Raw genomic sequence first — 14916 nt, forward strand, 5'->3', positions numbered from 1 at the left:
ATTCTTAGTTTAGCCTAATGTTAGCTAGCTAACATCAAACCTGGTTATCTACCTGTAGATTCATACTACAGCTATGATAATGTTTGTATTGGTTGGTAGTTTGAGTTGGGATTATATAGCTGTTCATTGTTTAGCTAGCTAGCGAGAGATATATATACACACGTCCCCAGATGTGTGTATTACATGACCCATCAAGTTAGCCAGGTGTGTCTGGGGGTGATTACAGCCACCAATTGTACTTCATGAACATGTCTAGACAATATTGACCAATCTACTTAGCGAGACGTGGCTGGGGGTTGGTTATAGCATTTCCTTCACATGACCCATCAATTTAGACAAGTGTGTTAAGCTTCATCTAATAATAAAACAAAATATTTTTATCTGGATCCTTTGTCAATTAAGGCAGCCCCCCGCACCTCTGATTCAGATGGGTTGGGTTAAATGCGCAAGACATTTCAGTTAAAGGCATTCAGTTGTACAACTGACTAGATATCCCGTTTATTTTCTATTTCTGATATTGTTACTTGTGTAAACATTAGTGAAATGGTTACCTGTATCCTGTGCATGTGACAAAATCAACATTGATATAGTGTGTGTTTACCACAGATGGTAATGTGAAGAACATTACCTGCACCAAAGTCAGATTAGTATATAGGCCAAGGACTAGATAGTGTATTTTTACCTGCAGTTTTCCCCTATTGTAGGCTACTACTTTCACCACTTTGTCTTGAAATCTTTGGTTGTTTACTAAACTAAATCACTCTGTTCAGCAAATGCCTCATGTGAATCCTTAAGAGATGTGGGGCTAAGGCTTAAGAGGGTGTGAACAATGCTGAATGGGTGTAGACAAAGAGCTCTCCAGTAGGCATACCAAATTAATCAAGGTCCATTTTCTCAGAGGTGGGGTTACAAGTAATTCAACTTTCAAAGCAGAATTACTTTCTCATTGTTAACTTATGATATACACATTTCTAGCTCTGAGTCTACTTTAATCCAATGTAATAAATTTAAAAAAGTTTAAAAAAATGCTACATAAGACCGAATCAAGTCGGTCGGTTACAAATGTTAGTCATTATCGTCTATTTTGTTGAAAATGTTTCTTTGGCAGCATATTGCATACACACCCGCACCTACAGAATGTAATTCCCACAGCTGACGTAATGACTGGGGAATGTCTGTGGCTTGTACTAAGTTGAAGTTCAAGAAGGTGAAAACTGAGACAAATGGAAAAATGAGAACAGTAAATTTAATGAACTTCCCCGCCGGGACAAAGGGGACTTTCTACTGGCATCAAGGCCAGAGCTGCAGAGTTAGCTGGGGGAAAACTGAATCATTTCAAAAGCTGTTGAAATCCAGGGGGAGCCACCGCCAGACTGAATCTGACTCTTGCAAGTGCATAGAAAGGCGAGAGCGCGGGTGTGTGCAATCATGCATGTCCCTGTCAGAGTGTGTGTGTGTGGTGTGTGTGTATTCTCAGACAAGGCAACAACTTGAGCCAGGGAAAGGATTTGGTGGGGAGATACACTAAAATGAAAAATGTCTAACTGGAAGAAAAAAATCCCTGTCCCCCTTGCCCTTTATTAGCCATGTACAGCCATTAGGTCATAAGGTCACACCAATAACAACCCTATTTTCTTTCAGCTGGATACGACATATTTACCTTTTAAGTCCTGACTGTGGCTCATCGAAGCCGCGTCCAAAAACCCAGGGTAAAACAAGCTGCCCTCCTGTCCGGGGCTAAAGGGGCCGCCGCCCAGGCCCCAGGGACGCTTACCTAGAACCCCACTGTGGTCGATAGGGTACTCCAACAGGGAGGTGGGTGCCAGGGCGTACGGGTAGTCGTACGGGGAGGCGTAGATGATGCCGCCTTCCGGTGAGGGAGGCACCAGGGTTGGGGTGCCGTTGTGCAACATGCCCTGCATTTGGGGTTGTCGGATGATGTTCATGATGGGGGTGCCTCCCGGTGTGGGGGGCCTCATTTGCTGATGGGGGGCCATCATATGCCCCTGGGGGGCCTGTATTAGGCGGGGGCCCTGAGCGGCGGCTGCCGCCGCTGCAAGAGAGAACGCAAGGGGGTCTGCCATAAGCAAAAAGAGTGAAAGAGAAAGATGGAGAGACAGAGATACAAGACAAGGGGGTAAAGATGTGGTGTGGGTGACCAATCACAGGTCGAGAAGCAGGTTGAAAATACAAAACAGCAGGAAAAGGGGGTAGGGGGAAAAGGAGGGGAGGGGCGAAAAAAAGGAAAATTAGTCCATGCAATGATCAAAGTGAACCAGCAAACCAAAAATTGAGTAAAGAAAATAACCCATACCAAAATAAAAATAAATAGATTATAAATTGCTAAAAATGATGCCATTACCCCAATGCACAGAGCATATTAAGCATACCAATCACCATGACAATCACAAATTAATGTACTGCGGACGGCACAAGTGATTAAAACAAATACACAAGGCAACAGAAATTAAGCCACTGGCCACAGAGGAGACTAGGAGTGCCAGTTTCTGATATGGACCAATAGGATTAGGTCAATCCCCAGAAAAGACAATTGAGTCTATTGGACGACTCTGAGCCTATGAGGCCTTGAGTGGGACCGACTAGTTGATATTGGCCAATACTGGATATATAAGTACAGTTCAGATTCACTCCACTCCTCTACATGACCCTGAGACCATTTTGGTTGGCTGAAAAAAACCAATAAAAGATTGTCCAAATGGCTTTGCATATTTTCCAACGTCATACCACACAACAGTTAAAATCACTGACGGCCGGGGCGACTGAATCAATGTTTTACATGTAGCTCTTTGGCCCATGATTCGGTGGCTGTCGAGGCTAATTCACACCAAGTATCACTAGTCTGGTTATCCACTGGTCCAGACATTGGTATTACAAACCAAATGTCAAATATATATAGATTTGATTTTTTTTTTTTTTTTTTTACACTTCAAGCCTTTTGGACTGACCAAATGTGCAAAACAAATTTATCGCCATTACTAATATCATTCAGTAACAAATGATAATGTAAACAGTAAATGGTCAATTGAAAGCAGTCACCCCAAAACATTGAAATAAAGACGTTGCAAGGCATTTATTTAAGATCACAGGCATGAGAGTGCAGAAACCGCAAGAGCACTGGGCGGGATAAACTCCACAGAAAGTAACACTGGTGATTGGAAATCAAAACTGTAACAGATGCGTGAACTACATCATGCAGAGATGACAGTGATTTCTGCGATGCGCTGCAGGCATACCGAAACCACCTCGAGATTGCAACAAATTGTGATTGCATCCATATGGGGAGGGAAAGGGGCACAGAGGGGGGAGCGGTGAGAGGGAGGGATGGAGGGGACACTGCTCTACTTTGATACAGGTGGTTTGTGAGGTAGGTAGACACTGGTTGGACAACACTTCAGAGAAAAGTGCAGTCTACAAAATAAATTGGTCAAGACACATGACACTGCAATGACTACATACATGAACCTAGTAGAGGCACACAGTATATCATGCGCATGTTACATTTCTTCTTCAGTGGTCATTAAGAGATTCTTACCCGTCAATAAAATAAAATGGATTATGATAAACTTTGTGTCACGTTAGTCAATGTGGGTCAAAACAGGACCTTCGTGAATGTGGTTGTAAAGCTTACGTGTCTTGATGTTGGTGTCACGGTACGTCCCGTTGAGAATGGCCAGCTCCATTAGCTGCATCTTCTTCAGATTATCCTCTCCTTCCGCCTGGAACAAACAACCGAGTCATTTCAATTGACAAGTCATTTCACTGTGCCACTATTGCAAGAGGGACATGGGGACAGAAAAACCACTTGGTCACAAAATCATTAGTGCACACTGTAGCAATCTGTAAACGGAACACCCTTTGCAATGAAAACGAGTTATTGGACAAACTCAGACAGGTCCCTTCCCGTTTCATTTGCTTCCTAGTGAATACCCCCCAGTTTGTTCTCCATAAGCACAAGTTGCATGGGGGTGGAAGGCACAGATGAGCTAAAACACCATGTTGCTGCATCTAAAAGCTTTGCTAAAATCGCTGACAGACATTAGGCAGGGAAAACGTACGCATAAACCACCACCCTATCAGCAAGATAATTACTGTATTTTTTGGGTTCAGGTGCGCAATAACAGCCCAGTTAATGTCAGTCCTGTCAATGAATGTTTGGATAAATAAATACAAAAGCCCTGCCTCTGTTATTATCACCCAAATTAGTCAAGTGAAATTATTCATGTAGAGCAATTAAGTTAGCGCCCCCCTTCCTGAGCCTGCCATTTTCCCCCTGAAGTGACTAAACCCTTCTTAACCATGAAAATGCAGTGATTTTCCAGGTAGTGGAGCGTAATAAAGTAGGACCAGTGTGATTTCAGCAGACAGACAGGAAAGGCCCCCCCCCCCAGACTTCACATCTGCTCTACGCTTCAGAAAGACAAGTGCTTCATGGGTGCACCTGTACCGGAATACACGAGACCCGATCTCAGATCCAAGCTGGTCCGGCTCCAGAACTAAATGTCGTGGGTCTGGGTCGGATCTGATATGATTGTCATGGGTATGTGTAATTAACGGACTTGTTCGAAAGGAACATTTCAGATCCGAACGTGACTGCTGCAGTAGAGAAATTGTATAAGTTAGGCTGCTGCGCTTGCTTTCACAAGAGTGGGGCGTGTAGCTTGTTGGTCAATCATAAGTCAAAGTGGCAATAGGATACAGTCAGTCTCCATCTGTAGCCAAAGTTAAGATATCAAATCAATGGAAGATGGAGTTAAAATGAAAAAGGAGGATAGGTTACAATGACCAAGAGACAACAGGTAGGCTGCTACTTAAAATTTGAATGGAGTTGTTTGGTGGCAGGTAGCCTAGTGGTCAGAGCGTTGGGCCGAAAGGTTGGTGGATCAAATCCACGAGCTGCTGAGGTCAAAAACCTGACCTTTTGCCCATGAAATAGGCAGTTTAACCCAGTGTTCCTAGGCCGTCATTGTAAATACGAATGTTCTTAACTGACTTGCCTAGTTAAAAAAAAAAAAAAAGTAAGTGTAGGACGAGAAAGCGCATGCCTTGAGTAGCCTAGCTAGCTTCTCCCAGTTTGACGCAGTCAAGACCGGTACTACGTAATCATATTGGATGATAAACTAGCTATTAATCTACTATAGCGTGAGCTGGCTTGGTTGGTTGCTGTCTCTCCTTCACCATGTCACTTGCTCACACTAGCCCACAGACAGCCCCTGCTAGAGCATCACTTCTCTACCTCCCCTCCCACAAGCTTTATTGGCTCCGGTTAATAAAGTAGCATAAAAATGTATTTCTGCTGCTTCCCTCACTCGGATCGGGTCTGGATACAACCAGGTCTATACGGAACGGGTCTAGTTGTCCTCAGATCCGTTTGGAACGGGCCTATAAAATAAAAATAAAAAAGTATATTTACGCATTGTGTCCGGGTGGGATAGCCCCATGTCCCTTTTGGAACAGGTCCAACTTTGACCTGTGAAGGACTCTACTTCTCAGAAAGCAGACTCGAGAGCTCCATTGTCATGACAGGATTACGTTTTGGCCGGGTTGTTCAGACTCGATAAAAAGAGGACAAGGCTGTTAACGGCGGCGCAATAAAGACGGGGGCAAGTTTGACATGCCGGTGCACCATTCAATATCACACGCTTTTCTTTAGAGTAAATAGCCGCAAATAAAAAAAATAATTTTTTACTGCCTTTTTCCAATCAGGCCAAAGTGGGGAGAAAAAAAATGCCACAGATAGCAAGGCTCAAAGTAAAGACCTCCCCAAAGACACCTTTCAAGGGGAAGACTAAGGGGGGGGGGGGAACAGAGGAGACAGTGGCTGGTCTCAACTGAAGGCTGTGGTTTCAGACTACACACAAGGTTGTGCGCTACGGTCCACAATAGTCGTTGGCTGTACTGGTGGCAATAGTGGTTGGCTGTACCCTTTGCCTCACTCTCTTCCACTCGCTCTGACTATTACATGTCAGGAAGGGAACTGGAGTTCATAAATGAGAAGATGTGACAATGCAACAGCTTTTCGCCAACATTGAATAGGCACATTTTCATGGAAGGTGGACAAATAACATGACGAGTACCATGTATAAGGGCGGCAGGTAGCCTAGTGGTTAGAGCGTTGGGCCAGTAACCGAAAAGTTTCTAGATCGAATCCCCGAGCTGACAAGGTACAAATCTGTTGTTCCGGGGCAGAACAAGGAAGTTAACCCACTGTTCCTAGGCCGTCATTGTAAATAAGAATTTGTTCTTAATTGACTTCCCTAATTAAAGAATACATAAAATCAATTGGTGAATAGGCCTACAGTGCATTTGGAAAGTATTCAGACGTCTTCACTTTCCACATTTTGTTACATTACAGCCTTATTTTAAAATGGATAAAAAATATCTTCAATCTACATAATGACAAAGTGAAAAACAGGCTAAGAATTTCATTACAAATGCAAAACTTAAACGCCTTATTTACATAATGCAGACACTGCTATGAAACTCGAAATTTAGCTCGGATGCATCCGGTTTCCAGAGATGTTTCTACAACTTGGAGTCCACCCGTGGTAAATTCAATTGCTTGGACATGATTTGGAAAGGCACACCTGACTATAAGGTCCAACAGTTGACAGTGCATGTCAAAACAAAAACCAAGCCATGAGGTTGAATAAATTGTCAGTAGAGCGCCAAGACAGGATTGAGTCGAGGCACAGATTTGGGGAAGGGTACCAATAACTGTCTGCAGCATTGAAGGTACCCAAGAACAGAGGCCTCCATTCTTAAATGGAAGAAATTTGGAACCACCAAGACTCACAAATCTGTCCGCCTGGCCAAACTACACAGTCGGGGGAGAAGGGCCTGGTCAGGGAGGTGACCAAGAACCCGATGGTGACTGACAGAGCACCAGAATTCCTCTGTGGAGATGGGAGAGCCTTCCAGAAGCACAACTATCTCTGCAGCACTCCACCAATCAGGCCTTTATGGTAGAGTGGCCAGACAGAAGCCACTCCTCAGTTTGCCAAAAGTCACCTAAAGGACTCTCAAACCATAAGAAACAAGATTCTCTGGTCTGAAGAAACCAAGATTGAACTCTTTTGCCTGAATGCCAAGCGTCTGGAGGAAACCTGGCACCATCCCTATGTATTTCAGCGGCAGGGAGAGGGAGACTAGTCAGGATCGCGGGAAATATGAACGGAGAAAAATACATAGAGATCCTTGCTGAAAACCTGCTCCAGAGCGCTCAGGAGGTTCACCTTCCAACAGGACAGCGACTAAGCACACTGTCCTTGAGTGGCCCAGCCAGAGCCCGGACTTGAACCCGGTCGAACATCTTTGGAGAGATCTGATTGAGCTTGAGGGGATCGGCAGAAGAGGATGGGAGAAACTCCAACTACAGGTGTGCCAAGCTTGTAGTGTCATATCCAAGAAGACAAAAGGCTGTAATCACTGCCAAAATGTGCTTCAACAAAGTACTGAGTAAAGGGTCAGAATACTTACGTAAATGCGATAATCGTTTTATTTTATACATTTGCCTAAAATCCTGTTTTTGGTTTGCCATTATGGGGTATTGGGTGTAGATTGATGTGGGGGGGGGGGGGGGGGGGGCGAATTTAATTCATTTTAGAATAAGGCTGTAACAAAATGTTGAAAAGTGAAGGGGTCCAAATACTATATCATTCCCACCCCTCTGTACATTTCTAAAACATAAGAGGGAGCAGCTAGCGCTAGCACTACCCAAGAACATTCTGGGCCACTGAAAGCATAAAAAAGGCACAAGAACCACATTGAGCCTAGAAGGATCCGAGCCCATTCAGTGGCCATTTCAACAACCTCAGAGTTGGGGCGTGAGAGGCCACTTCACATTTTCTACACCAGGCCTGCTGGCCTAATTAGACACGTTTACAGAGAATAGCTAACGCTCACCCTTCAACCTGGAAATGGCCTCAAATCACTGCTAATTAGCTGTTAGAATTCTCCACAGTGCCCAGTCAGCCCATTTTTAGTTCCCAATCAGTGGTTGCGGTAGCGTGAACGTCTTTATCTACTCATTTTACGTCTTCAACGTCTTTATCTACTGAAGATTCTACGTCATCTGCCTCCTTTCCGAGTTTACCATCACAGATTAAATCAAATTGTGACCCCGCTGACCTTCTACACAGCTTCTCCAGACCGGAAGAATTTTCAAAAATGAGTCCCAGGAACGAGACAGCTTGTTTTCCTTCTCTGCTCCTTTTTTTGGCCTCAAACTGTGTCAGCCTGTTTGGATCTGAGCCAATGGTGATGTTAAGACAAAACTAATGAGCCCTCCCAAAAAAACTGAGAAGCAGTCACGGCGAGGTTGAGTGTGTTCGGTTGCACATGTGGTTTTCGGTGACAAAAACGTGGCATGAATCAAGATGGGCTCTTCTGATTCTCTTTGAGAGAAAAATAGTTCACAAAAAGCCTTTACATGGAGCCAGACTGGCAGAGTAGAATCTGACCCTGGTTAGAGAACCGAGTCAGTGTTGAGACCCACAAAATTCTTCACCTCAGGCGTCTGCAAGGTCACTAGGTCTTTACTCTACCCTCTGTCCCAAACATAAAGGCCTACTGTGAGTTGCCGGTAACGCATTCAGAACACTGCTACAATGTTCTGTTTAATGTGCAAACTGGAGAGCGGACAGATGTTGGAGCGTGAGATTGAATAACCATTGGGTGGTTTCCCCTCACAGCACACCTGAATGCTCGCTGACGCGGTTAACCTTTTAAAGTGCAGAGCGAATAATGAGCGTTAGAAAGGCGTTTTCCCTTTCAAGGGGGGCCTGGCTGGTTTTAAGCATGTGTAGTTGGGAGGGGGGTGTGAGAGAGTTGCAGGCAGACAGGGACAGGAAAGAGCCAAAGGATGATTGATCTGAAGGTTGGGAGAGTTAAAAAAGCTCCGGGGACAGGGGTGTCACCATCCTCATCTATCCAGCTCTGCATAGCATTGCAGGTGGGGGGCGCTGTTTTGAGGCGCGTAAAGGAAAATAGAGGGCAGCAGAGGCAAAGGTATACAGATCCTGCTTGGGAGGGTGTGTGTGCATGTGTGGGAGAGAGGAAAACGAAGTATGCCTAGTGTGTGTGTGCGCGCCCAAGAGCGGAGGCAAACAGAATGTAAAATTCTGGGCGGGCGGGCACACCTCAGGAATCCTGCTGGCACAGCTTTCGTCATACCACAGCAGGCTGTTACTAAAAATGTCCTAATGGCCACAAGGAAGCAGATGCATGTACGCCACTGCATTAGTCAACATAATAAGGCTATTATAAATATGACTTACTTACAAATCACTCCATACAACCAGTGTTGTGAGTTGGAACTTGGTCACACTAAAGCTACAGAAAGTGGGTGTCTACTGGCTGCTACTATCTAGCAGTGGGTCAACTATGAAAGCACTCAGTTTCCTGAATGAATGTTTCATATGCCAGGCTGAAGGGACTACATGTTTGATGTCCTTGTGACCGTAGCGCCGTCACAATAAACACTCTCGAGTGGGCACTCCTCACATTCCCCCGTCTCCTCAAACAATCAGGACAGGAGATGCAGAGTGTGGGGGAAATCTCAGAGGCAATGGGCTGCCCAATTCCTGGGAGAAATATGGCCTGGATTACAAGCGCTGCGGACAAGGAGTGAAGGTTTCCCTCTTTACCGTCACACACAGTCTATCAGCAAAAGCCACTCAATAAAACAGCTCTATCCACAGGAATCAGATTCAATCAATAAGACCTATTTGTGAAATCAGTGGAGCAGTAATAGCTAGCAGAGGGGAAGGGTGGTGGTGGGGGAAGCAGAGGTTATCCCTCTGTCTACCTGACAGCCCTACGGATGAGGTCACACGAGGCATCAGGAATCAAACTCGTGCTCAGTCTGACAGAAACCGAGAGAGTGACAGAGGTATCATAATGTTTGGAGGGCCACACCCTTGCCCCCTCCCTCAGATAAACAGAGCAAGCTGTCCTGACTTCGGCGCTAGCGCATGTCTGCGGTGCCGACGCGAAAATGTTTGCTGAAGTCTGGCAGGGGCCCCTGCTTTTGTGACAGAGGAGAGGGGGAGCGAGAGAGAGAGACAGGGAATGTAGGGAGAACAATCCCCAGTGGCCTGACACACTGTTTCCTCTGTTTTTCTTCACTGGTCTATGCTGCCAGTCATAACAAGAGGGGAGAGGCTGGGCGCAGGTCAGGTTGCTTTCCAAACGACTCTTACCACAGAGACTGGTCGGCACGGCCATGAGACAGAGAATGTTAGGGGTGAGGAGTGAAAGGGAAAATAAAGTAGAGGAATGGTAAAGGGTGTGGTAAAAGACTGATGACTTCACGTTGAGCAACAAGGGGGTGGGGTGCCTGAATACAAGCAGCTGTTTTTTCTCATACTCTCCTCCCTTAGTTTTCCTCCTAAACTAACATCTGGAGAAAAGTGATTACCCGCCACCGTGCCAAGACTTATCAAGAACACCAGGGAGAGAGCGAGGGAGGATGTGAAAATTACATGTTAAAAGTTGAACACCCAAAAAGTAACTACACTGAACAAAAAATAAACATGCAACAATTTCAAAGATTTTACTGAGTTACAGTTCATAAGGAAATCAGTCAATTAAAATAAATTAACTAGGCACTAAACTATAGATTTGACATGACTGGGAACACAGACATGCATCTGTTGGTCACAGGGCATGGATCAGAAAACCATTCAGTATCTGGTGTGCAGCACAACTAGGGCTGTGAAGGTCATGACATTTTGTCAGCCGGTGATCGGCAGTTAATTGAATGCGTCTCACGGTAATTGACCGTTAACACATTTAGCATCTCTGTGGGCTACACTAGTTCAATTAGCAGGCAAGCGTCGCGAATAAATACCGTGGCATAATGTATGTTATGGTAAGAACAATACAATTGAACATGGGCTGTTTTTCGCCAAATGATTTGAGTGGCCACATGCGGCTTAAGAAACAGGTCCTCCTATATGCGATTGTACAGTTATTTACGCAACTTTAGTTGTGATAAACGTTAGAATATTAGAAATCAAAATATATATAAGGCTATGATGCAATATATAAATATAAGGCTATGATGCAACGAATAATGATTTGAAAAAAGTTGCATGAGAAGGGAAGCGCTCTGCTCCGTTTCTTGCGCAGGCTGCACACACTTCAGTCTCATTCCCAATTTGACAAGGACTTGATTATATTCTCACGCAGTATTCCCAATTTAATCTGGTCTTTACATATAGCCTGCTAACGTGTTAATTAAAAAAAATATATATATATATTTTATTTTTAGAATGGCACAAAATTGTTGGTTTACATAATCCCATAGCCTGCACTGGAATAGCGAATGGAGGTTCCGTGCAGTAACTTGTTTTAAATGCCAGGTAGGCTACACGGTTTTTAAAGAGGATGTGCTTCATTTTTAAGAATTGAACAATAAATATAGCGTCATGAGAAAGCCGGGATCCTCTTTTAAATAGTGGCAAGTAAAACACTGTTCTCACATGCGATTGTGCAATGACTGGGCTTATAAGAACACGTTTCACTAGGCTTTCTAGGCCAGGATTTCACAAACTCGGCCCTGGGGCCCACCCTGGGTGCACTTTGCTTTGCCTTAGCATTACACAGCGGATTCAAATAACCAATTCATCAAGCTTTGATTATTTGAGTCCGCTGTGTAGTGCTCGGGCAAAAACCAAAATGTGCAGTTTGGGGAACCCTGCTGTAGGCTATGGGCTCTCCAACCATGTTCCAGGGGTCTTGGGCCTACAGGCTACACTGAGTTATTTGGCCACTTTAGTTGTGATGCAAAACATATCGGCATATCATTTGAAAATGTTGCAAAGAAAAATGCACGCGCTATGCATCATTCACAAGTGATTATGTTCACACCATTCAGACGATTTTCTATTTAATCTAGTCTTTATCGGTGCTAAATTTGAGCCAGATCCTCCCGGAACAGGACCTGACACCTCTCCAGAGTTGGACTTTCGTTCAGACCCTATTTGGCCAGATCCGGTACCTCATGGCATGAAAAATATTCACTTTTTACAATATAGAATTCCTAATAAAATCGATTAAAGTTCCTTTGACTTGCCTCTTTGTGCCGTAGGAGGAAGTTAAGTGCTAACAATATAACATTGGTTCATAAGCACATGATTACTGCATACAATAGCTGTAGGATCAACAGAGGCATTCAGGGAAGTTAGCAGGGGACATTAATTAAGTTACTTACATTGTGTCTGCCAACACCCCTGGGATAATGTACATTTGCTGCAGCATTATGACAACTCAGCAACAACTGGTACAGATTAACTGAGCAGGTCTTGGTGATCTTAAATATTTAGCAAACTCCATGACCGTAGCTAAAGGAAGAGGCTATATTAGCCTACAAATGCACGCTGGGCCGGACATGCCGAGCTTGTGAAGTGAGCGCTACTGGAGCAGTACTGGAGCGGGCGAGAAGGACAATGATCCAGCCTTTGGGAAACTCGCTAGGCGCTCCAGTCAAATTGGACACTCCGCTCACATACTCTGGTTTGAAAAAAAAACACACGAGACAAGACCCAAATCTCAGTCACAATCATGAAGTTCAGCCCCCTTTACAACTTCCACTTCCAATCAACCAACTACTTACAGACAAGAAACATGAATTTCTTTGAAAGAATAGTAGAGCGCAAGTGCAGTAGTCATTTCAAATCTCTCCGCACTTTTCGAAGGCAACTTTCTTTTGTTTTCAGTCTGGAGAATCAGCAGCAGCCTCCACCAAGCACTATTCATCTCCCAGTAGACTTAAAAATGCAATCTCCTGCAACACTACACAAGCCTGTCTAAACCAAACCCTCCCTTCACTCCCAGAAAGCTCCCTCACTTAAGACATGTCAGTTAACTAGCCTAGCGCTATCCTCATTAGCCATGCTAAACCCCCTCACAGACATCAGCGTCGACCCAAACCAGCCAGTCAGATTAGGAACTCAGGTGTTCCGCCCCTCCGCTGACAATGCAGACTCCAGTCACATATTTTGTCATAGGTTACAGTGGTGACTAACTTTGTAGGGAAAGTTGTGGTGGAGTAGCATTAGCATAGCAGGCCCTGACACTGTGCTGGCTGGCTGTATGGGGCTTATTAGGAGCTTTTATTAGGCCCGAGTGGGCAGCCTTGGTGCTCAACAGTAGCCCTATCAATATTCTGCCGTGCTCAGGGCTGCCAGAAAGACAGTGGGTCATTACCGAGGAAGAATTTGAGGCGAGAAAATGTGTTTTTCATCCTTACTGTCCTTCCTAAACACACGAGACAGCATTTCTCACATGGTCTCTGCCACTAGCAACACTCCCAATGTGAGTACCATTAAAGTACACACTGGATAGGAAACTAAAATTTGGCTACATCCGAGTACACAGCACGCGTTAAAAGGGAACGTATTAAAAAGCTAAATTATATATTTAAAAAAAACAACTAGGAAAACAGATTTAATAAGGGGCAATTGAATGTATACATTATGTGTATTTGCCTGTGCTAGCCTTGACAAACAAGATATTACTGTCTAACAGCAGGATGTATTGAAAAAATTAATCTAAAAACAAGAACAGAGCGAACATTAAAGCGATCTACAGTTTTCACTGGCATAACATGCTGTAAACCCCCTAGAGACAGCTGGCAGAGTATGATTCTCACTCTTCCCATTAACAGGCGTTGTATTGTTCTGTCCCTGTGATCCTTTAATGCTGTCCAATCAAGCCCGGACTGTCTTGAAGGGATTTGGCCAAGGCTGATTTGGGGAGGTTTAAATAATGTCGGATTTGCATCAGATTCCGAGATTGAGTCAAAGCTGATCAGAGCCCTCCCCTAACCCTCAACCCCACCCCCATGACAGGCTTCTGCCCTCTGGACTGGGGAAGATGCGATGCTTCAGTGGGGGGAATTTTGATGGTGGATCGGGGTGAACAGTGGTCACATGACAAGGGTGGAAAAGACATCAGCAACTGTTTGATCTGTAGGGCTGAGCCTCGACCATGAGCCGAAGGGGATCAGCTGGAAGCACACGGTTCAGCCGGGAGGCTGGTTGCCAGGCAAAACCCCCCCATCAAAGGAATGACCCAGGAACGAACCTCCGAGGCAGGGATCCCTCAGCAGTCAAAGACAAGGGGGAAGGCTGTGAGTCAATGTATTGAACATTACCACAATCAGTCACTGTTTCAATGGCTGATGTTAATGTTTACACTGGATTTTCCTCCTGAAATACTAAGAGTCACTCAGACAAAAATAGATTGTGTAAAACAAGCTTATAAGACAACGGGAAGCGGAACACTTGGTTTATTACCCCCGAGGAGCGGCATTTGCAGAATTTATTACGCAGTCACAATACCAAGCCAAATTTTCAAATGGGCAGCGCAACAGGATGCATTGCCAGGCATCGATATGAAAGAGGGGGAGAGGGAGCGAGACTGAAGGGGAGGATGAGAGGGACTGAGCTGGGAAGCTGCATGGGGTTGAAGTGGTTGTGACGCGTTAGCTGGCAAAATGAGGCGTCACGTATGGTGGCTGAAATTTAAAAAAAGGTGGCTCGGGGGCCTCCAAACACTGAGCAATACACATTCCCATTTTCCCTACTTAAACACTGGGACAGAGATGAAAGAAGTTCGATCTCCCCCTTTCTCTGTTGAGCCAGGTCTGAGGGCAACCCCCAGCTGCCTGAGCCTGGCCCTAGCAGTCCCCAGGCCGGGCCAGAGCCGTGTGAACGGATAATTACCACTCACACCCCAATGTGTGTCTGTGTGTAGGGCCCAGAGAGAGGGGGGGGGGGGGGCATACTGTACCCGGCAGCAGCAGCTCAAACAGCAGCTTCACACTCCATAATTTCCTACTTCTCCAACTAAAAGGATTAGGGGGACCTTCAAACAGAGGGTGATTGGCCA

The 14916-nt window shown here is 45.0% G+C and overlaps 1 protein-coding gene across 2 annotated transcripts in view; it reads right to left on the reverse strand.

The window, feature by feature from the left end:
• LOC139530558 (protein quaking-A-like) overlaps positions 1 to 14916 on the reverse strand; it is an 83202-nt gene that overhangs the window by 4262 nt on the left and 64024 nt on the right. The window contains exons 5-6 of one of the 2 annotated variants that reach the window (XM_071327077.1): positions 3650 to 3737; positions 1661 to 2077 (exon numbers count right to left, since the gene is read on the reverse strand). In XM_071327077.1, the coding sequence (XP_071183178.1) occupies positions 1661 to 2077; positions 3650 to 3737 (505 nt within the window). The remainder of the gene's footprint in view (positions 1 to 1660; positions 2078 to 3649; positions 3738 to 14916) is intronic. The other variant, XM_071327078.1, reaches the window with a different exon arrangement.

This window comes from Salvelinus alpinus, chromosome 9 (genome assembly GCF_045679555.1).
Source record: "Salvelinus alpinus chromosome 9, SLU_Salpinus.1, whole genome shotgun sequence".
NCBI classification, from domain to species: Eukaryota; Metazoa; Chordata; class Actinopteri; order Salmoniformes; family Salmonidae; genus Salvelinus; species Salvelinus alpinus.